Source organism: Halichoerus grypus, chromosome 6 (assembly GCF_964656455.1).
Source record: "Halichoerus grypus chromosome 6, mHalGry1.hap1.1, whole genome shotgun sequence".
NCBI lineage: Eukaryota > Metazoa > Chordata > Mammalia > Carnivora > Phocidae > Halichoerus > Halichoerus grypus.
The window spans coordinates 33,803,782-33,827,737 of record NC_135717.1 but is presented as its reverse complement, the minus strand read 5'-3'; the positions used below and the strand labels follow the sequence as shown (position 1 = coordinate 33,827,737).

General features: G+C 52.7%; 1 protein-coding gene across 1 annotated transcript; it reads right to left on the bottom strand.

Annotated features, from left to right (window-relative positions):
- Nucleotides 1-1,152: 1,152 nt before the first annotated feature.
- TMEM114 (transmembrane protein 114) lies at nucleotides 1,153-22,299 on the bottom strand. The gene is made up of 4 exons (XM_036074887.2): nucleotides 22,080-22,299; nucleotides 21,720-21,800; nucleotides 9,661-9,798; nucleotides 1,153-8,431 (listed from the first exon to the last, which is right to left on the bottom strand). The coding sequence occupies exons 1-4, from the start codon at nucleotides 22,297-22,299 to the stop codon at nucleotides 8,199-8,201; spliced, it is 672 nt and encodes a 223-aa protein (XP_035930780.1). The 3' UTR covers nucleotides 1,153-8,198.
- Between the last annotated feature and the right edge of the window lie 1,657 nt (nucleotides 22,300-23,956).

Genomic DNA, 23,956 nt, shown 5'->3' with positions numbered 1-23,956 from the left:
AGGCCAGAGCAGATGACAGTGACTGAGCACAGGAAGATGCCTCCTGGAGACAATCAGGGACATCTGATGGGTGAAGGGACCCCACATAGAGGCCGCGTGGACTCCTCCCTTGCCCTCTGTCAGCCCCGTAGCAAGCACACACCCCCTGGGTAGGTGGGACACGGGGGCTCAGAGGGAGGGATCCTCCCCAGGCACACGTCTCCCGCGTCCCCAGCCTGCCCGTCGCCAGTCCTCACCTGCCTCCTTCCCCACCAGCCGCAGACACATGTACAAAATCTGGTTTCCTTGTCATCCCTTCGGCCAGGGCTCCTGCATACAGGCCAGGGTGATGGGAACAGCTGGATGGGGGATGCCATTCCCCTAAATGGGACTTTTAGACCCAAGAGTCAGCGTCCACAACTGCTTCTTCATCAGGACCTCACGACAACCTGACTTGTTCGCTGATGTGTGACCAGTACCTGGCAGAGGACTTGCCAAGGACAGGCCCTCAGGAGACATTTGTGGGATTGTATCATCTGGAACAGGCTTGGTGGGGCGCACATCCACCCACCCCAGGGGACGGTGGGCCCGCTTTGCAGATAAGAAGACTGAGGCCCAGAGGGAGACAGGGACCTCCCCAAAGCCACACTGCGGAGCTGGGACAGGGAGGAGGAGAAGCTCAGGGGCATGCACTGTTCCCTGCCCTCCTCAGACCTCTCCGCCCTGATTCCTCCTGGCGCCCACGTCGCAGCCAGGCTGGGCGCTGCAGAACAGAGCCCACACGTTGCCTGCCGGCTGGTGAACACACTTGCAGGCACGAGGGGGAGCAGCAGCTGAGTTCAGCCACCACGGCTTCTGCAGAGCCCTATCCCCTGTGGGCAGCAGGGTCCAAGGACCCAGGGGTGCCAGGGAATTCCAGAATCCACAGAGTTTGAGGAAGCCAAGCTTCTCCCTCACCGTCAGCTGCCCTTCCGGGCTTGCAGACCAGGGGGCACTGCGGGATGGGGCTCTGGGCCTGTTCCCTTCCTCCAACATTCCCTCCCTCCCAGACGTGGCCTCATGCGCCCCCTGAGGTCCTGCCTAGCACGGGCACCCCCCCCCCCCCGGCTTCCCTCCCCATCACCTCCATGCTGGGGACTCCCCTCCTGCCAGGGACTCCCAATACGCCGGCCCTTTCTCTCTGCCCCAGCCCTGCAGCCCCGCCCGCAGGAAACTCCATCTGTTCTTCATTTCCACAAGGAAAGAGGAGGCGCTGATGTGGGGGGCCAAACGGGTTTGTGGGTGGTAACAGCTCCCCCCCTGGAAAGAGATTGCCCTAAGTTTTACAAAGCCCCTCACTGTTATGGTTTCTATGGCCTACCTCCCCTCCACCCCCGAGAAACTTAAGAAAAATCACTTTTTTTTTCCTTAAGAGTAATTCATTCAGCTCTCCATTGATCCCCGCATGCAAGCTCGTCTCTGGATCTTTCTCTCCACAGCCACCAGGGAGTCACCACCAAGCTCTGCTACACAATGGGCATTACTTGAGGTCTGGGACAGGCTTTGCAAGGACAGGGGGGCATTGTCTGGGGCCCTTGTCATTCCCTTCAGCTGCCCCAAATGGGCCCTCTTTCCTAGGCCAGGGTATGCCCATGCTATGATTCATGGAGGAGGGAGCATCTGCATCTCACCAGAGTGGCTCAAAGTCTAGATCCTCAATTTCCCAGCTTCCCTTTGCAGGTAGGTACCTGACCAGGCTCAGCCAAGTAGATCCACCTGCCATGGTTGGGGGGGCTAGACACCAGGACACCCATGACAGCCAGTGAAACAGGGTCCAGTGCTGGGGACAGCAAGTAGACCGAGTCACCAATGCCAGCCATGGTGTTGAGTGCTGGTACCCTCTGCAGATCCCTCTGACAGCAAGATTTGGGCCATCACCCTTTGTGCATGACCCCAAACCTACTCCCCAACCCTCACAGAAACTTTAAGAGCTACCAGCATCCTTTTCTCTCCTTTTGTGCTGACACCAGCCAAAGTCTGTCTCTGTTGCTTGCAGCTATGAATCCTGGCTGGATCCAACAGGGTCCCCATCTACTTCCCCACCAGTAGGAATCATGCCCACTCCCTCCTCTCTTAAAAGATGGAATTGGAGGGGCACCTGGCTGGCTTAGTCTGTAGAGTGTGCGGCTCTTGATCTTGGGGTCATGAGTTCGAGCCCCATGTTGGGTGTAGAGATTATTTAAATAAACTTTAAAAATAAATTAATTAAAGATGGAATTGGATGCAGTCAGTGTTCATTATAAGTAGCCATTTCATGTTTACTGTGATCCCTCTTTCTGTGCGTGCATTGCTCCCTTCCTTCCTTCCTTCCTTCCTTCCTTCTTTCCTCCCCACCTCTCTCAAATAATCAACGCACACCTACGTCACATGAAGACTGTTCTGGGCTGGGGTCCCAGGGGAGTTTGCTCCCTTCACCCCTATATACATGAGTGTCTGGCACACAGTTGGCTCTGAAGACATTCCCACTGAAATGAAGGAATGCATGTGACTTCACTGGATAGCAAAAAAAAAAAAAAAAGCAAAGGCGCCCCATACCACCCCAAAATCCTGATACTTGGCATTTTCAACAGAGCAATGAGCTGGCCAATGCCCCCAGGGTGTGGGCTGGGGGTGGGGGGAAATTTGCTCAGAGAAGACACTGGATAGAGTCTGGGGTTTACACATTTATCCAACAAGTAGTTCTTAAATGTGCCCGATGCTGTTTCAGGAATCAGCAAGAACGAGAGAGACAACTCTCCGGGTTAGCATGGAGCATAGGGTAAACATAAGCATAGGGAAACAGTAAGCAAGGTGTATACAACACAGGGCATATCACAGAGCGGTGAGCCCTAAGAGCAAAAAAGCGTGGAAGGGGAGGGGAAGTCGGGGAGTCTGGTGAAGGTTGCAGTTTTAGCTATTCCAGGCAGGAGAACAGTAAACGCCTAACGTGTTCGAGGAACAGCAACGAGGCTGGAACAGCGTGAATACCTGGGAGAACAGTGGCGCCAGAAAGGAGGGGTACGGTTGCCAGATTTACCAAATTAAAATCCAGGATGCCCGTTTAAATTCGAATATCAGAGAAGCAACACATAATTGTTTAGGATAAGTATGTCCCAGCTATTGCATGGGATATACTGTTCCTGGAAAGACGACCCGCCACTGCCTCAGGGTTGCCATCCCCCACCAGGGAATGTCCCTTGCCTGACCACCCCCTGTCCTGAGGGACCCCTCTCCCCCTGTCCTACACGGTGCCCAGAAGGGTCCCCCTGGGAAGCACCTGCAGCCCCAGAAGTGTCCGCATGGACCATCTCTCTGTCCCCCACCCTCTCTAGCTCCGAGGGGTCTTCCACCCCTGATTTGTCTCCATCTCTGGCTTCTCGCTGTCCGCTTCTGTTTTTCCTGCCTCTCCTTTCTCTGTGTGGGTCTCCCTGGGGTCCCCTCCCTTTCTTTCCTCCTTCCCTGCACCTCCTTCTGTCCATCCTTCCGTCCTGCTGCTGCAAGTCTGTGCTGCTCTCCTCTGCTTTCTCTCTCCGCCAGCTCGTTCTTCCTCCTCTGCCTTCCCCGCACCCCTCTCTCTGTCTCTGTCTCTTTTACTGCGATTATGCATTTCTCCGGGTCTCCATGCACGTGTGTGTGTGTTTCCATCTCTCCCACCCCCCTGCCCCCCATCCACCACGTGCTCCAGAGGGGACCTAACCTATAAATACTTGACAAAGCCCAGCCTGCTGTTGGACAGAGGCAGAGGCGCTGAGTCCGCCTCCAGCCTTCACGGGGGCCTAATACCAGTGGCCCAGGAGTCGTGCTGGGGAAATGACAGGTGGAAATTCACTTGAGGGGAAGCAAAGACGTTTTTGCTATAAGTGAAATCCAGGGCATTGACTCTGGAGGAGGGGGGTGAGCAGCCCCGTGTCAGAGGGACAGAGAGAGGAAGGGGGCAAGGACCTGGCCCTTGCCCCACCCAGCAAGTCCTGCTGTGCACCTCAGGCCCCTCACCTGCAAAATGGGGCTAACGGTGATTGCTCTGCAAGCCTCCAGGCTCCCCAGGGTTAGAAGTTCGAAGCCCAAATGTTAGAAGTTTGGCTTTTTTGAGTCCCCAGATGATGCTAATATGAAGGTGGGGTGGAGAACCACAGTCTTAGGGCCTATGCATCCCCTCACCCAGAGATGTCTCCTTGCCCTCAATATAGAATCAAAATGGAATAGAATAGGATAGACTAGGACAGAACAGAACACCACAGAATCCCAAATCCCACTTATCATCAGCACCTCCTCGTCATGGACCACGGGTAACCCAGCCACCTCCTCTCCCTCTTCCTCATCCCCTCCACCTACCTACCTCCTATCTCTAGTCACCTGCTACCACACTCCCTCCACTCTCCTTCTGTCTTCCCTTCAAACACATGAACTTGTTTCCACCTCAGGGCCTTTGCACTTACTGTCTCCTGCCTGGCCTGCTGTTTCCCCACGTGGCAGGTTCCTCACTTGGGTCTCAGCACAATGCTATCTCCTCCAAGGGGCCCTCAGCACAGTGCTTCTTCCTCCAGGGGGGCCCTTCCTGACTGTCCTTCCTGGAGTAACACATCTCCCGGCCACCCTCCATCTCATGTTTTGTTTTCTTCATAGCCCTAATACTCCCTGAATTTCTCATATGCATCATTGGTTCATGTGTGTGTCATCCGTTTCCATGTAAGCTAGTAAGGGCAGGGATCTTGTCATCCATCTGCACTAATGTGTCCCCAGACCCTAGAACAGTCCCTGACACATGGTAGGTATTTGGTAAATGTTTATCAAATGAATGAAATTATTTCAACTATGTCATTAGTTCCTTGAATACACACGTGCTCTCTTTTATAATTCGTTTCTGTGCCTCTAGCAGGGTTTCTCAAGCTTGGCATGATTCACAGGTGGGACTAGATAAATTCTCCATCCTGGTGGCCATCCCATGCACTGGCCTCTGCCCTCCGGATGCAGGAGCACTCACCCCCAGCTGTGACAACCAAAAACGTCTCTAGACATCGTCAATGTCCTAGGTGGGGAGGGAATGGAGAATCGCCCCAGCTAAGAGCCGCTACCCTGCAGGGTCAGACCTGTAGCTGGACAGCCTGAGGGCTGAAAACGGACGTCCTCGGACGCATTTGAGTACCAGGGCCTGCCTCTGATGCAGTTCCACCATACGACCAGCAGGTGGCAGCAGAGACCACTCTCTCTCACTAGCAGGGTTGCCCTCACTTTGCGAAAACTTTCATTTCTCTCCCTGACTTGTGTAATTGATTTTGTAACTCTGCTCTCGCCCCCCTCCCCATGGGGCCTTGTGAGCAATCCGCTCAGTTTGCACTTTTACAGACTAGACGGACAGGAAGTGGCAGCAATGTCCTGAACCCACCGGCGGACAGAGCTGCCTGGCTGGCAGGAATGGAAAGGAAACCATCCTGGAATCAGGCAGATCTGAACTTGCATCCCAGTTGTAGCCCTTTCTCTCTTTTCCTCGGGCCAGTTAACTTAGCCTGTCTGTGCCTCAGTTTCCTCATCTGTACCCTGCCTCGCTTCTCTCCATAGTCCTCACCACCGACCATATGTTTTGCATGCCTGTCCTCAATCATGTGGTGGCTCTGAGAGCAAGGGCTTGCTAGGTCCTAGCATGCAATGACCTTCCCCAAGTGTTTGTTGAGTGACTGAGTGACTGATGGCATGTAGAATAGTGCAGATGTGTAATAAGTACTCAGTGAGCATCAGCCATGGTGAGGAGGAGGAGGTCATCATGATGTCATGGTAAGGGTGACGGTGTCGTGGTGAGGACAGTGACGTCATGATGTTGCTAATGGTCACTCACCTTATGATCCACACCAATGGTCCACAAACCTGCTAAGCCAATGGCACTTCCCGAGGGATTTTCTTAAACCTAAGGCTCCCCAGGCCTTCCCCACATCTCATGACTCTGGATCCTGCAGGAATAGGTTGAAAACCTCAGCTGTACCTTGGAATCATCCAGAGAAGTCTTTAAACACTATCAACTCCACCCCGAGGTACAATCAGAGCAAGGATTCAGCCGGGCATTGGGGTTTTTAAAAGATGCCCAGGTGATTCTAATGTGCAGCAAGCTGTCACTTAGCAAATGCCCCAGATCAGGGTCACAAAGGACAGGGACCCAGATCAGCAGCATCCACATCACCTGCGAGCTGGTCAGACCTGTGAAATCTCGGGCCCCACCTGGACCTGCTGACTCAGAGAGCCCCCGGGGACCACCCCCCGCCAGGAGGGTTGGGACACCCTGAAGAGTCTCAGCACGCTGAAGTGTGAGAGGCACCACCCCAGGGGATTCGGATGTGCAGCCACTTTGCACACTTCCATTCCCGTGGGCTAGAACACGAGGACAAAAGGAGGGATGGAATTTTTGGGGGGAGGGAGCAGGGGTTACAATTAGTCCCTGAAGATCACCCCATCAGCAAGCTCCATGAGAATCTTTCACTTCATATCCTAGAGCCACCCCCACCATGCATACTGAGAAAAGCCCACGTCACACCCAGACGTATGTTTGCCCAAAAGGAGCCAGGCTTCCCTGGAGAACACTCAATGCCAAAGGACCAAGGAGGTGGGCGCCGTCCCCCACCTAGACCCACTGAGGCCACACAGCTAATAGCGTCACCAGGACTCAGCCCATGACGGACTCCACACCTCCTTTGCTGGTGCAGAAGCAACCTAAAAACCCTGCCCCATGAAGGAAAGAAGACCCTGTGTGTGCATGTGCGATGTGTGTGTGCTTGTGCATGTGTGTGTGCATTGTGTGTGTGTGTGTGTGTGCGTGCAAGCAACTTTACAAAACCTCCTTACCGGAGGCTTGTTAGAAATGCAGAACTGCAGGCCCCACCTCCACCTCCTTCCTGAATCAGAACCTGCATTTTCACAAGATCCCCATAAAAGTCGGAGGTGCGCTGGGGTAAACCAAATGCCAGGCCACTCTCTATCTTAAGATTTGTTCAAATGCTAGCCATGCTCAGACCCCACTCTGGGAGACTATGATGTCATTGGCCCGAGGTGGCCCCTGCACATTTTTTAAATTCCGTTGAGGGTTGGGATCTGCTAATCGGTCTTCCTCAGGGGGTACAGGACCCTCCTCCTCCTGCTTTTCCAGTTGTCTGAATCTTGCCAGTCTCGGACTTCAGGCTAGGGAAGCAGGCTCAGTCAACACATTCATGGGGAAACTACTCTATGACGGGTGTGAGTGAGTTGATGAGGGCTCACAGGTGGCACTTGGGTCCAGGAGTGACTACTGTGTGTTTGAGGATATTCTTCCCTACTGGTTGTGAGTCCGCTGATCCTTCTTCCCTCCTCAGGCGAATCTGCTAATGATTCCTTCTTATGAGTCTCAAGCTTGCTGATTGCTCTTCCTGCTGGCGGTGGGCTTGCCGTTGGCTCTCCCTGTGATCTCTGAAGTGACACAATGAGGGGACCAGCACGCCGACCACCAGAAAGCTAGGAGGGGCTTCCATGTCCGGGATGACTACTTTATGTTGCAGTACGGAGCCCCTGGTCACTGAGAATCATCGCTCCGAGTCAGCCCAGCCTGTCGAGCTCTGGGACTATGGACGGGACAAGCGTGCACCTCGCTGAGGTGGGGGGGAGGGGGACATTTGCACCGCCCGGTTGGTGAGCAGCCCAGATTTCTGCTCTCACCACCCCGTTTCACACTGCGCCCTAGGCGGGGGCTCCAGGTCTTCTGAGGCCTGAGGCCCAGAGTCTGGGGTGCAGCACCCCCCCACACAGCAATCATGCTGCAGCCAGTCCATTGAACCTACTCAGGAAAACTGTGGTAAGGGACTGAGCACTGTTCTTGGAGCAAGGAATAGACCACCAGCTCGCTGTGCGCTTTTGTGCAGCTTACCTAACCTCTCTGATCTTCCATTCCTTAGCAAAGAAGGGGAGCTGATGCAATGAGTGGGGGTGAGCGCTGCAATGAAGCCAGAGGAGGCCCACAGGGGCTGCAATCCGGAAAGTTCTGGTTATGATCAAGGGGCTATTTTGTTGTTTCAGGTGAGGTGGGTTCTGCATTCCCGAGGCCTCCTCCAGCCCGTACGGACACACACGTGCACAAACACACAGACACACCACACCAGGCACGGACATGACAGCCAGGCCCGGAGCTCAGCACATAGCAGTGGCCTTTGAGGCCAGGGCCCTGCCTCCCACCAGACCAGGCATCGGGCTCATATGGCCCGGTCCTGCCTCTGTCTCAGGCTGAGCACGCGGGCCGCCCCCATAAAGGCCGCCCCAGTGAGCAGCTCGGCGATGAAGCTCATCCAGCCCAGGGCCAGGGACCAGCCGAAGCGGATGTCCACCTGGTCCAGGAGGGCCTTCTCCTCCAGGAGACACTGCGCCTCCCGGAAGGCGGCCGCCGAGTACACGATGTAGACACTGATTCCAGCCAGGGTCAGCAAGGCTGCAGGAGAGGCAAAGGAGAGCAGATCAAACGCCCAGGCTCCTCTTCCTCCTCCTCCTTGCCCAGCCCGCCTCTCCAGCTGTCCATGCTCCTCCTACCACAGGGCTTTTGCCCATGCTGGTCCCCTACCCAGTGCACCCTCCCTTCCCTTCCCATTCCCTCCCACCACCAGAAACTCCTGTCCATCCCCACATCTCAGCTCACCTAACCTGATTCCGGGACCTCCCCGAGTAGGTCAAGTCCACCCTGTAGTTTCACAGCACCACACACTGTCACTGTCCAGGTCAGAACGGCAATTTTGCATTTGTTTGTGAGATCGCTTAGCTAATGGCCATCTCCCCCAATGGGCTGTGAGCTCCAGGGGACTCATCATGGATTCCCTGGCACCCAGCACGGGGCTGGCCCACGGTGGGTCCCCAGAGACCGGGAATGACAGATGCCCCATTCAGCGCCACAGCTGCCGGCCACAGGGGGCTATTTCAACTGAAATTAAATTAATGTAAATGAACGTCTCGGCCTCCCTGGGCATCTGCCTCACGTCAAGTGCTCCGCAGCCTGGCTCGAGGCTCCCCCCATGGCACAGCGCGGATTAGACTTCCCTCCAAGTGTGCAGAGTGGTTTCGAGAATTAGTCCCTGGGTAACCTCTTAATGCCAATATCAATAATAGTAGAGGTCGGAGGACATCTGAGCCTCACACTATTTTCACCGCCAGACATTCTTTTTGGTCCTTTTCCTCCATGGATCCCAAGTGTGTGCATCACCTCTGTTCCTGCTCGGTGTTTAAGCAGGGACGATTTCAAGCCCACAGGAAGGAGGGAGGCCTTAGGACACCAGCCATGTGCTGGATCCCATCTTTGAAAGCCTCAGGTCTGCCAAACAAACGGGATTAACCCAGGCATTGCCCGGGTTTTAATCAATCAATCAATCCATCGATCGATCAAAGCAAGATGTGTCAGAAGGGCAGAGGCACATGAGAGAGCGAGGGTCTCCTGCCAGCCCACAGCCCTCACGCAGAAGCTGCAGGGTCATCTGTGAAACCAGGAAAACAATCCTCAGGACCTGCTCCCACCCTCTGCTTCTCTCTTGGGACCCACTCATCCCTTCCAGCTCTGATGTCACAGATGGGGAAACTGAGCCCTGGAGAGGATGCCCGCCCGCCCTTCCCTGGCTGAGGATTCATGTGCAGCCCCTCTGGAGCCCCCACACTCCGTGCAAGGGGGGCACCTACCTCCAAAGAGGAAGAGGGTCCCTGTGAGCAGGAGGAGGATGGAGACTCGAAGGAGGAAGCTCAGAAACCCCGTCATCCCCCCGAACACCATCAGGATCAGGCTGAGCGGCAGCAGAATCACAAATGTCCCATGCATGGCTTAGAAGAGAGAGGAGGACAACAGGTAGAGGAGAGTTACCAAAAACCTTCAGTCAGTTAACAAACACTTACTGAGCACCACCCATGGGCCAGCCCCCAGATGCTGGGAGAAAAAATTAACACCATTGTTACTACCATGTCTGATGATGATGATGATAATATAACAACACGTTACAAACCACAAGATCCACTCTTTTTCATGGCTGAGTAATATTCCGTTACATAAGTGAAACAAGTCAGACAGATAAAGACACATACTGTATGATTTCACTGATCCATGGAATCCAGAAAACAAAACAAACAAACAAGCAAACAAAAAATAGACTCTTAAATACAGAGAATAAACTGGCATTTGCCAGAGAGGAGAGAGTGGGGAGATAAGTGACATAGATGAAGGGGGTGAAGACATACACACTTTCTGGTATAAAATAAATAAGTCACAGGGATGAAAAGTACAGTGTAGCAAAAATAATAAATAATACTGTAATAACGTTGCATGATGATGGATGGTGAATATACCTGTTGCTGTGAGCACTGAGCAATGTATAGAATTGTCCAATCCCTGTGTCCTACCCCTGAAACTAACAGAACGTTGTGTGTCGACAAAACTTCAAGAATAAAATCAACTAATTTTTGAAAAATCTATGCCAGGCTTCGGGTCACACAAGCGCACGTCCTCACACTCCCTGCGAGGCAGGTACTGCCGTGTCCATTCGCGTACTCACTCAGCATGTTTCCTGAGTACTGTAGTGAGTAGAGTCAAGTAGTGAACAGATCAATAAGACAGAGTTGAGAGATGGTGACAAGTGGCTGGGGAGGGCAGTGAACACGGCACAGAATGGGCTGGAGCAGTGGCTTCACGGAGGAGGTGACATTCAAGCAGAGCCCCGGGAAGGAGGTGAGAGAGGCAGCCTGCAGAATGAAGGTCAGGAAGGGTGGGGTGGGGGGACGAGGGAGGAGCAGGTGCAGAGTCCCAGGACAGATTGTGCCTGGTGGGATGGAGGCACCCGGGGAAGCTGGCAGGGGCGGCGTGAAGAGAGCACGGGGGAGAGGGGATGCAGGAGATGAAGACAGAGAGCCAAGAGCAGAGCACGCACAGGATTGTGAACTTCCGTCCAAATGAAAGGGGCCACCAGGCGGGCAGCTTGGAACAAGAGAATCCCACAGTTTAACTTCTGTTTCTCAAGACTGCTCTGCTTGCTATACTGAGAGTAGACAGCAGAGGGGGGCAGGGGACAGGCAGGTGGCTCCCAAGCTCACATCCCGCGGAACCGCTGAAGGTGACCCGATCTGGGACGAGAGTCTTTGCAGATGGAATGAAGTGAGGGGTCCCTGCATGAGATCATCTGCATTCGAGGGGGCCCCACATCCAAGGACTAGTGCCCTGGGAGGAGGCAGGCGAGAGCACAGAGAAGATGAGGTGAAGATGGGGGAAAGAGATTGAGTGACGTGGCCCCACGCCAAGGGCTTCCGGGGATTGAGGCCACCACCTGAAGCCGGGGAGGCAGGGACCGGATTCTCCCTTGAAGCCTCTGGGAGGACCAGCCCCGCGCACCCCTGCATTTCAGACTTCCGACCTCCTGGACTGTGATGCAACACACTTCTGGGGTTTTAAGCCACCCAGACTGCCTGAGAAAACAAAGACAAGGAGCGGGAAGCCCATGGGGGCATTACTGCAATCACCCTGTTAAGGATGAGGGTGACCCGGGGCCACTGAGAAGGGGTCGGATTCCAGGTATATTCTGAAGATAAAACAGGCAACAGTGTTGAAGGCAACGGTGTGAGAACAAGAGGGACAAGACAAGCAGTGAGATCTGGGGCCTGAGTGCCGGACGGACGTGCCGCCATCTGCACAGGTGGGAAGATGAGGGAGGAAGTGCTGGGTTCGGGGCTCGGTCAGGGACCGGAGCACAGGCGGCGGAGACAGAGGCTTACTGTGGCCCAGAGCTGGGCAGGTCCAGCCTCGGGGATCAGGGGGGCACCAGTATTACAGAGCTGGACTGGAAGTGGGGACCGGACAGGTTCCAGGGACTCCACAGGGAGTTCAAGTTCTGGAACGCCGCTGTATCAGGCCAGCCCCTAGCTCCCCTGACACTGAAAGCAGCCCCTGCTCTCAAGACCCAAGTATTTCCTAAAGACCCAACCCTGCCTTTCCTCCTCCACATACAGTCCCACCCTCTTCCTCTGGTGCTCTCTGACTGCCCTGGCTCCCCATCCTGGGCCGCCTAGCCCACTGGCTTCTAGCCTTCCCTCCCCGGCTCCTGCCCAGCTCCCTTCATGGTGACTCATCACCACGTGGGGAACATTTGCTCTGAGTTCCATTGATGAGAACAGTGATTGGCAAGGGGAGCGTGGGGTGGGGGGGAGGGGATGAACAGGTGAGAGGAGGGGAGGCCAGAGAAAGAACATCCCCTACCCCTCTTCCCTATCCCTAAATTGCAGGTGGCTGGTGAGTCAGAAGCATATTACATTAACAAGGCATGATCAGAACTTAAATTACAAAACCAGAAAGTAGAAAAGAAGGAGTTACATGAATGTCAAGTGGGGTGGGGGTGGGGGAGAGGGGGGCGGAAGAAATCTGGGATCTCAGGATCCCAAGATCTCAACATTTGCCACCATCTTGGCTCTGAGCTTCCCGGCAGCCAAAGCAAAAAGGGAAAGAATTGCAAAGTTCTTTTTCACTGGCCATTCGTTTACCAAATATTGATTGATCATTTACCATGAGCTGGACACTAAGCCTCTTTCAGTCCTTTTGGCAGCAAGATAGGTATGAAAATAAATACTTCACTCTTGCTCTTGAGAGCAAGCTAAGCTCATTTCTTCCAGAAGTCTTTTTTTTTTTTAGATGTTATTTATTTATTTGACAGAGAGAGACATAGTGAGAGAGGGAACACAAGCAGGGGGAGTGGGAGAGGGAGAAGCAGGCTTCCCGCTGAGCAGAGAGCCCAATGTGTGACTCGATCCCAGGACCCTGGGATCATGACCTGAGCCGAAGGCAGACGCTTAACGACTGAGCCACCCAGGTGCCCTGGGCGGGATGTTTTTGTGTGTACAATACTGTGCTTTTATTTAGAATGATGTTCAACTTGTTAAAATTGAGTATTTAAATACTTAGTTTTTCTTAAGCCTTTTAAGTTTTACTCGCAAATCTTTTTTTTTTTTTAAGATTTTTATTTATTTTGAGAGAGAGAGATGAAAAGAGAGAGCAGGAGGAGGGGCCAAGAGAGGGAGAAGCAGGCTCCCCGCTGAACAAGGAGCCCGATGTGGGGCTCGATCCCAGGACCCTGGGATCATGACCTGAGCCAAAGACAGACGCTTAACTGACTGAGCCACCCAGGCGCCCCTCAGAAGTCTTTCCTTACACCCACGTTCACAGTCTGCTCTGTGCCCCCAGCTCCCCACGGTCTCCCTATTCTAGTGTCTGTTACCTAGTATGGGGGGCAGCTCCCTCTTCTGTCTCTCCTGTTAAGCCGTCGGTCCTTGAACAGGTTCCTCTTGTATGATTGTATCCCTGAGTTTCCAGTAGAGCGCTCAGGAGATGGTGAGTGCCCGACGGGTATTTGTCGACCTCATTAATTAATTAAGAGCTAGATGGTGTTTCTCTAAGCCAAGAAAACATGGCAGTTTCTAAGAAATGAAAAAGAAACCAAGAAGCTTGAGAGATGACCTCACAGGGGTTCAAAACAGAGACTTTCGAGCCAGGTACTCCGCATTCGAATTTGGGCTCTGACTCTGGGGCCCTGGGCGTGTCTCTTAATTCAGCAGGAACTCCATTTCCACATCTGTGAAAAGGAGGCGATAAGAGGTGGCTCACAGGATTACCATCAGGACGGCGTGCGTGGAGATGATGGGGCAACGCAGAAAAGTGTAAATGTAGGTACCACGTCCCATAGAATAAGTGCTAGACAGATCATAACCCTGCCAGGAATGACGATGACGGGAGACAAGAATCCAGCCCGACTTCCACTGTGATCAAATCACTTTGTCCTCAACCCTGTAAAGGCCACCAACCTCGGCGAGTCAAGGACACAAGAGCAATCTCCCTCCCAAAGCTTGTCCGTCTGTCCCTTCCTCCCTCCCTCCCTTCCTTCCTTCCTTCTTTCCTTCCTTTCTCCCTTCCTTCCTTTCTTCCTGGGAAAAATCTTGGGCCAGAAAGCACAACAGCTGGGATGAAAACCTGGCCCTGGAAGATCTGTCCCCCTGTATGGTGTTGCCTCCAGACCATGGCTGGGAAGTGAAATCATTCGTCATTTAGAAATTAATGAGGTTTCCTGGAGCGGGTTCAGCCCTGGCGGCGCCATGTGTGAGTTCCCAGACTTGTTGCAAGCTGACTTGACGTACACGTTCAATTAAATATCTGGGTAAGAACAGGCTTCCTGTGGGAGAGTTGTAAAATCTCCCGCTGAAGTCTGGCTTAGCTTTTCGTGGTGTGTGTGTGTGTGTGTGCGTGTGTGTGTGTGTGTCTGTGCGCACACGCGCCTTGGTCTTTGTTATTTTCAGGGCCGCAGACATGGGGCATAAGGATTGATTCTGAGTTCCGTACCCATTTCCAACCACATCTCATTTGGAAACACGTATCTATAGGCTCCTAAGGAGGGCCATGCTCTGCCATAGAGCCCGGGGACTCTATGATCTAGACTTGGTCCCTGCTCCCCCTGGAGACCAGGGTCCAGGGCAGGAGACAGACGAGCAGGGAAACAAAGTCACAGGCTGTGATGTGTTATGAAGGAAGTCAGCATGACAATGCAGAAAAACGGGGTAGGCAGGGAGTGGGGGGCACTTCTTTGGATAAGGTGATTGCATTCATTTCCTTGGGCTGCATCACAAATTACTACAAACCAGGTGTCTCCTACAGGAATGTATGATCCAACAGTCCCAGAGGACATAAGTCCCCAAAATCAAGATGTTGCATGACCCCACTCCCCTCCAGAGGCTCCAGGGGAGAGTCCTTCCCTGCCTCCTCCAGCCTCCCGAGGATGCGTCATTCCCAGTCTCTGCCCCCATCTTCATTCTCCTTTTCTTACAAGGACCCTTGTCATAGAATGCAGGGCCCACCCAGTTAATCCAAGATGATCTCATCTCAAGATCCTAAACTTAATGACATCTGCAAGGACACTTTTTTCAAATAAGGTCACATCCCCAGGTACCAGGGGTTAGGACGTGGATATATCTTTTTTATAGGGGGTGACACCTTCCAATCTACTCCAGTGTTTACGGGAGGAGCTCAACAGATGGCAGCTAAGATTACTATATAGAATTAATAATAATAATAATAAATGTGGACAGGCCTTTTTTCATCAAGGGCCAATGTGTGCCCAAGGGCAAGAAACCATTTAGTTCAAAAATACTTTGTTGAGGAAAAAAAAAAACAACTTTGTTGCCAGCAAAAGGAAGAGCAAACCCAGAAAGAAGCAAAGATGTTCACGCCAAGGAAAAGATGATTGTGACTCTCCCATCATCACACTTTTCAAAGAACTGCTCAAAGGGAAAACCAAGCTTCCAATTCCACAACAGTAGTGAGGTCAGGAAGCCCCGGGGTGGTTAGCGAAGTAATAGTTGTGCTCTTAAAGAAACTAAAGACAGAGTTTCTGCAGAGACATCAGAAGCACGGACAAAAGAAGGAAATCTCAGGAACCATTTCCCAAAGGGGGAAATGTCACACTGTCTTTATGTTCAAGCCTTGTCAAGGTGACTTGGAGACCCCAAGAAGGGCTCAGAGATATTCAGTCCTCATTGTGGGTGGTAAGGAAGTCAATTTTTATGTTTTTGTCAATACTTGTTCTAGAATCTGGGGTGACCAGAACACAGTCTTTTTGAGAACAGGGGCTGCATCTTCGTTCCCTTAGAAGGCTCCAAGATGCATCGTTGTGATATGGAAAAAGCAGGACTCTACGACAAGCAAAGACCTCAGTTCAAATCCTGACACCATCTCTTACCAAGCAAATATCATCGCCTCCCAAAATCCTGTTTCTGTTTCCTCCCCTGTCCATTGGACCATGGGCCCTGACTTTGCCAAGCTGTCATGAGCACCAAATGTGAGAATAACTGTTTCTTTCTTGCCCTCAAGCTCCTGGAGCTCTACCAAGTAAGAATTTTAATACCCATTTCACATACGAGAAAAGTGAGGTTCAAAGTACTGAGGTCAGTTGCTCAGGAAGGTACAGCCATCAAGTCTCAGAGCTGGGATGGAACAGCAAAGGAGGTTGACAAACGGGTGTAGGGATGGCAGGCAACGGGTGTTTAACCCAGGCTGGAAATTAGGAAGGGCTGTCGGGGCAAGGGGAGGAGGTCTCAGCTTTAAGGTCAGATGAGAAGGCGTGGGGGAAGGCGTTCCTGAATGAGGGGACAGCATGTGCCAAGGCCCGGAGGCAGGCTATCTGGAAGGACGCACGTGCCCTAGCTCTTGCAGCTGGAGAGGTGGGCAGGGTTCCCCTACTTCCACAAGCCACACCATGGTGAAATCCAACCACTAGGGCAGTCCTCCTTGGGGCTTGCGTTACAGCAGACATGACAGCATTCTTCTCAGAAGAAATGAAAACAAGACCCATGCAGCCCCCACCTCAACTCCTCCTTCGTCCTCTCCTCCCCATAGCGAACCTCTCGTAAATGCTTGGACACACATACTTCCAGTCTTTTTCCCATATACTTTCCTATGTATTTACCTGTTTCTCTAATTCTAAAGGGCACAGCCGGGCACACCTCAACATGTGAAAACAGAATGTGTTGGACCATCCACAGCATCTTGCCCATAACACTCTGCAACGTGCTTTTCTCATTCCACAGTATTTCTTGGTCTTCTATGCACATTAGTATATTCTCTTTATGGACTACAAAATCTTCCAAAGGACAGACGTACCACATGCAGACGCTTAGCCATATTTCCACCCATGAGCCCCGAGGCTGTATCTTGTTCTCCACTGTTACAAAAATGGTTAAGGTGAGCCTCTTAGAAACCTCACAGGGTAGATCCCAAGAAGTGGAATTACATTGAATATGAATTTTCTGTTTCTTTATTTGTTTAAAGTGTGTACTTGACTTTCAACAAGCACCTGAGAGGCAGCCTAAAGCCCAGGCATTTATGCCCGGAGATGCTGAGGGCGCCCCCCACTTCCCTTCCCACCTACCGCACAGCTATGCATGAATCACACTGAGCATTCCCTCCTGGACTGAGGCCGCCTCTGAATCCCATTATGTCCCCAATCCCTTTATTTCTCTCCCCACCATCTCCTCTCTTGCAATCGGCACCAGGCATTGTGGGAGGGCTGGTTTTAATTTTCCACGCCACTGCAACAGCTGGGTACCCAGAGAGACCAGAGACCCAATCTTGTGATTTTCCAACCTCCACCTCCTCAGAAGACATGCAGGCCAGGCCTCTGGCCCTCAGTGACAGTGGCCTTCTGCCACTGCTGTGCTGTGTTGGGCTAGGCGTTTGACCTCTCTAGATCTGGTGTGCTTAGCTGTAGGATGATCAGCCTGACCACCTTCCTGGCTCTTAGGAGACACGGCCAAAGTAAGGCATAGGGAGGACCCAAGGTGTGGGTAAGAAGCATTTTCTGTGCTGCCTCCAGAAACACCAGCCTTCTAGCTGTCTCTGGAACACCCCGCCCTCAATCCTACCGCTCAGCTCTGCTCCTGCCCTTCCTCCTTGTAATTCAGATCTCTGATTCCCAGATGGAAGAGGCAGTGTAGGATGGGGCACTGGGAATCCAAGAAATAGGCGAGGAGCCTCTCTTCTGGCCTGCCATGGCCTTGGTCTTAGCACACCCACATTACACTGGAATTCTACTCTGTGTGGCATCATTCCCACAGGGCAGGAACCACCTGGATTCAGATCCAGATCTACCTGTTACTGTGCAAACTTTGATAACTTATTAGCCTCTCCGTGCTTCGGTTTCCTGATTTGAAAAGTAAGGATGATAACATTTCCTGCCTCATGAGATTGTCATGAAGATGAAGAGAGTTGATAGATGCAAAGCACTCAGGACAGTGTGTGGCACACAGCGACTGTCCCGTAAACACCAACTGTTCTTCTTATTGCCCTTCAACCACGCCATTGACAGGTGCCTCCACCACCCTTCCTCAGTGACCCTGTTTCATTCCCTTTGCTACACCTAGTGCTATTTGAAACAAGTTTACATTTATTTATTCACTGGTCCATGTGTTTACTATCTGCCTCCTGCACTAGACTCCAAGCTCTGTGTGGGCAAGCACCACACCTATCTCGTCATGTTCTATGCCCTCCATCTAGCCCAGTGCTAGGAGTGAAATACGTATGTACAAAGTAAGTAAATGAGTCTCTCGTGATTAGCTCCATTTTACAGATGAGAAGCCTGAGGCTCAGGGAGGCAATGGGACTTAGAGCAGGAGGAGACATTAATTGAGCTCCTACTATGTACCATGCATCTATGCTCGGTGCTTTGCTTTTATGTGATCTCATTTCATCTCAGAGCAGCCTGTTAATGGAAGCAGGGGACAGGCCAGAAGCCACACCCACTGGTAAGATGTGGGGCCCTTATCTATGATGGGACTGGTCCTACTCCTTCCCCTTGTTACAAGGGGCACATCTCATCCCTGCCAATCAGCACATCCCATCCCTTTGGCCACAAGGATTGGCTCAGCCCTGGGCATGTGATCCAGTCTGGTCCAATGAGAAGCCTACTTAGAATTTTTGCAGACTTTTGGCAAGTAGAGAGCCTCCTTCTGCTTGGGTTGTGAAGACTGGAGAGGGTTTATTGAAAGTAGGACCCAAACAGAGGCAAAGCCCAGAGAGGAAAAGAAAGAAATTGAATTTAATTCTCTGGATCCCAGCAGACTTTTCGATTACATGGACCGGGAATTCCTTTCCTTGTTTAAATAAGGATGATTTGCGTTTCACCAAAAGACTCCTGGTTGATACAGCTAGCCTGGTTGTTTCTAGACTGGGGCTCTTTTTTCAACATGGTGCTGAATTTGATGATCCCCTCCTCCTCCACCAAAAGTAATTCCAGTCCCTGGCCAAGGAATCAAACCCATGACATCCCCAGAGCTAATCTGGAAGACGAAACATCCAAGCAAGGTGGGTTTTTATTGGGCGCTGGAGTGGTCTGCCTGCTTGGGGTTTCTTGCCGGAACAATCAAGAGTTCTTCCCTATGCACCCCCACTGGGATTTGTCTAGGAGGCTGGCTCGGAGAACACGCTGCTTTGACAACTGTCCTCTCTCCTCTGTGACCCCAGCAGCAGGTCCTCAAAGAAATAAGACGCCTCCACATAACAAAAGAGCTTGGACAAGATTCAAAACTCATTCTGGGGATAAAGAGATTCTGAGAAAAGTCTCCCTCTGGGGGTGGTATACAGCGAGCATGTGGTCTGAAGGGGCAGCCTGTTCTTTCTTGGATGATATAATGGTAATAATAGCAGCTCCCACTCAAGGTGCACTTACAGAGGCCAGGCACCACTGAGGCTCTTTAAATACACTCTCCCATTCCATCCTGGCCATATCCTTATGAAGACAGGTGACAGATATCTTCCCTTTGCCCATGAGGGAACCGATGCTTGGAGAGATAGAGGGATGCACCCAAGGCTGCACGCCTCCTTGGCAGTGAAGCTGGGGCTTAGACCTGGGTCTGAGAGCGAATAGATGAACAGACTCTGGATGTGAGTTTTGCCCATTTCTCAAAATCCTGGAGCACACAGGATGTGCTTAATAATTGGCATTATTAAGTTTCACAAAGAAGCCAGACCAATGCCAACTATAATTAGTCATCCAGTTTACCCACAGATGTGATAAGTAGGCTAAATGCCAGCACCCAGCCCAGCAAAGGGTCAGTGCTCCAGAGATGGGATTGCATCTAAAAGAGGCTGGAAGAAATAGCAAAGACTAGTGTTTATTGAGCACTTACTATATGTCCAGCCATTTTCATGCAACACAGAGATCCCACAACAACGAGGCATCATGTGAGGTCCCAGGTAAGGGCACTTTTTTCAGCCAGCTGGTTTATGGAATTCTGACCACACCCCCCTCGTGGTTTTGACATTTCATTTTGATAGATGTGGAAACTGAGTCTCAAAGGTTAAGACACCTGTCCCATGATCCCAGAGGGACCTGGGAAGGGTCCGAGCTGGCATCTGACACCCATCTCCCTCACATCAAGGGCGGGAACTCTTGATCATTCTTGAAACAATGCTCTGAGAACACCCCAAGTTGATTCTGGTTAGCTTGGGTCTGAGGAAAGAGCTCATGGCGCCTCCACCTTCCCTCAACTACCCACATATGTCAAGGGAACATCTCCTGCCCTGGGACCTTATGCAGGGTGCTGCAGCTGGATTGTATCAGCTTGTGAGAGCCAACTGCTAAGTTTTTAGGAATTTGGGGAGCCACCTGACATCATGTTGATAGCTTGAAGTTGACCCCAATGGGAATATTTATACCAAAGAAATCAGCAAATGCTTCAAATCAAGACACCCTCTTCCCCCAGAAAGACAATTATTAACTATTTCCCAGCACACCACTGGACTTCTGTTCCATTCATTTTCTCATTCATTCATTTAAAAAATAGGTTCCACTTCAAACATAATACAATTTGTACTCACTCTCATACCTGGGTCAGCAAATCTGGGCTCGTGATCCCACCCCACACCAGGTTCTGTGCTAAATATTGGGCATCAAGCCGTGGCAAGACAGGCATGGTCCCCGTCCTCACGGAACTCATGGTCTAATGAGGGAGTCAGACTTTAACTCAAAAAATGTCACAAAACCTGTGCTATGAGTAGAAGTTGACCGAGTCAAGCTAGCGGGATGGGAGCAGGGAGACTTCAGGCAGAGGAAATGGCATATGCAAAGTCCCAGTGGCAGGAGGAAATTGGGCATGGTTCAGGAAGTAGCCCCAGGCAAGCACAGCCAGAGAAGAAAGAGCAAGGGGGAGATCGGAACTGGAGAGGCACCCTGGCAGCCCTTGTGGGCCATGCTAGCGACTTGGTCTTTGTTCCCAAGCCTCAACAAGTCCATTAAAAGCAACCCACATTTTTTAAGGTCTGTGGAACTCAGCCCTCCCTTCCTCATCAGATTCTTTCTATGGTACCTCTCTGAGCCTCAGCTTCTTCGCAGGAAAAATGAAGGTAATAATGGAGATGATACTTAACTCCACAGGGTAGCAGTGGAGATTAACTGAAGACAGTGATGGAAAGCATTCAGCTCCAAGCCCGGCCCACTGCCAGCCTCAATGAACTCGCTGAACTATTATATTTAGGTCCCTCCTTTCTCAAGTGTCTGTTTCAGCCCTTTCGCTTCCCTGCATTCAGTCTTCCCAGTGTTACTGAGTTCCAAGCACTGTGCTAGGCACTGGGAAATCAGCCCTGAACAGGACAGACGCAGTGGCCCCAGGGGTAGGGGGCTGCTCTCTGCTCCTGATGGCCTTTCTTGAATCATTCCACAGATGTTCACTACATCCCCGCTACTGCCAAGCGCTTGTTCTCAGCCCTGAGGATACAAATAAGGCTGACACGGGGTGTGCTTTGGCGTCTATGGGCTCAGACCTCTCTTTTCAGCATTCAGCTCCTCAGGCTGGTTTAGGTGTCTCTTCGGACTCCCACCCACGCTCCCTCCCTCATGCTGCTTGTCACTCTGAAATGTGACTGCGCATTTCCACATCCGTCTCCGCAGCTAGTCTGTGAGCTCCTGGACGGCAGGACTTGGGTCTTAATCATCAGCACGGTGCCTGGTGCAGAGGAAGCCTGCGATCAACAGTTGTGGAATGAATGAATCCTAAACCACACAGTGTAACCTGTGGCCCAAGAGAGGCCTGGCCCCTGCTCCTAACTCCACTCCCTTCTTCGGTCCTGGCCACCCACTCCGCAGGGCTCCCGCCCCACTCTTTGGAGAAGAGCTCCAAAACTGGTGTCCAGACCCGGGATTCTCCCCCGATCCCCTCCCTCCCGGACTCACTGAGAAGTTGTCGGCTTGAGTCGCTGACGGTCACGTTCTCCTGCCAGAAGGGGTTCATCAGCGGCACGCACGGGCTCTGGACTGGATGGGGCGGAAGAATCAGTGGCTGCGGACCTGGCGTTGGGACCCCAGCCCTGGGCCTCGCCCCCACGCCCACCCTAGACGCCATCCCGGGAGGGAGGATCGTGCAGAGACCAGAGCAGCTGCGCCTGGAGCTCACCCCGCTCCGGAGCCCTCCGCCCACCCGGCCCGGGCCCAGACCCCGCGTTTTGTGCTTTGGGGCTCGGGGGAGGACTGGGAGCCCAGCAACAGGTCCCGGGCGGGCGCGGCACCGCGCAGCGTCCCCGCGCTCCCCCTTACCCCGGCAGGTGCGCCAGAGGCCAGAGTGCGAGCTCAGAGGTTCGAGCTCGCTGCGGTTGGCGGCCCCCGCCCGGCCCCGCGCCCCCGGGCCGCCCCGCTCCAGCCGCTCGGTGTCAATGATGTACCAGAAGTCCGTGCCGATGGCGGCCGCCAGGAGCACAAAGCTGAGCGCCCCGGTCAGCGCTGCCGCGCCTGCCAGCATGCCCAGGTGCACCCGCATGGCGCAGCCCGGCCCGCCGCCCGCGGCTCCCAGCTCCTCCTCCGGAGCCTCCGGACTGGGAGCTGTCCCGGCCTTCGGCCCTCGAGCCCTCCCTCCCGCCCTGGCTCCGCCCTCAGCCCTTCACCTGCGCCCTGCGCGCGCTCCTCCCAAACCGCTCCCAGCCCTCCGATGCCACTGCCACTCGCAGGCCCCATACCTGCGATCTCAGACTTCCACCCCCGCCTTCACACCCCCATCCGAGCCTTCATCCCTCCCTTTGGACCCCACCCCAGCCTGAACGCCACCTCAGCCGTCCATTCCCACCTCCCACCTGCCCCCCAGACTCTTATCTCTCGGAACACCTCCCCACTGTCCCCAAATCATCCCCCCCTCCGTGACCCAGCCTGCCCTGCCTCTCCCTTTCCGCCCCAGCCCTCCTTGCTCTCTTCCACACCACCGCCTAGACTCCCCGCTTCCAGCCCCGTGTGCCCGGAGCCTTCCCTCACCCGCCCTTCCTAAGGCTCCCCCTCCTGCTCCAAGCGAGCTGAGCGCCCAGACAGGTGCTGGAGTTCTGGATGCTCTGCTGCAGGACTGCGGCCTCCCTGCAAACTGGGGAAGTAAGACAGTGGGGCCTCACCAGCCTGACAGTCCCCCCCGGGGTGTTTAGTCTTCAATACCCCTCTTCCTCCAGTTCCAATTATCCTTCCTCCAAAATCCACCTTCAGTTGATATTTCTAGGTTGACTACAGAGGCAAAAGGCAGATCCAATTTTTAATAAAAGTTCTTTAAAGCAATGGGCTAAGCCAGGTCCTCTGAATCTATCCCTTTACCACCTCCATCACTGCCACCATCACCATCATCATCACCGTCATCACCATCACCATCACCATCACCATCATCACCACCATCATCATCACCATCATCACCATCATCACCATCACCACCACCATCATCATCACCATCATCACCACCACCACCACCACCATCACCACCATCACCATCATCATCACCATCATCATCACCACCATTGTCACCATCACCATCACCACCGTCACCATCACCATCACCACCATCACCATCACCACCGTCATCATCACCATCACCACCATCACCATCATCACCACCATCACCATCATCATCACCACCATCATCATCACCATCAACTCCATAATCATCATCACCACCATCACCATCATCACCACCATCACCATCATCATCACCATCATCACCATTGTCACCATCATCACCACCACCCTCACCATTACCATCATCATCACTACCATCACCACCACCATCATCATCACCACCATCACCATCATCACCATCATCACCACCACCCTCACCATTACCATCATCATCACCACCATCATCATCACCATTATCACCACCACCATCATCACCATTGTCACCATCATCACCCCCACCCTCACCATTACCATCATCATCACCATCATCCTTATCAATTCCACCACCTTCTTCACCACCATAAAACCTTTCATTCTTTCCAGAAATACTTCTTGAGTGCCTGCTATGTGCCAGACACTGGAGCTTGTGTTGAGAATATAGGCATGAGCAACTCAAACAGAGCCCCTGCCATTAAGAAGTGCATGGTGTAGACTTCTCAGCCTTCTCAAAGCAGGACCCAGAGAGAAAACAGTCATGTTTGTATGGCACACAG

What these genes read in the sequence shown, in the direction of transcription:
- TMEM114 (XM_036074887.2), bottom strand. Translation starts at nt 22,299, where the DNA reads ATGCGGGTGCACCTGGGCATGCTGGCAGGCGCGGCAGCGCTGACCGGG. An exon ending in CCTCTGGCGCACCTGCCGGG is followed by an intron (nt 21,801 to 22,079) that starts GTAAGGGGGAGC and finishes CGCCCCATCCAG; the next exon opens with TCCAGAGCCCGTGCGTGCCG. An exon ending in GACCCTCTTCCTCTTTGGAG is followed by an intron (nt 8,432 to 9,660) that starts GTAGGTGCCCCC and finishes CCTCTCCTGCAG; the next exon opens with CCTTGCTGACCCTGGCTGGA.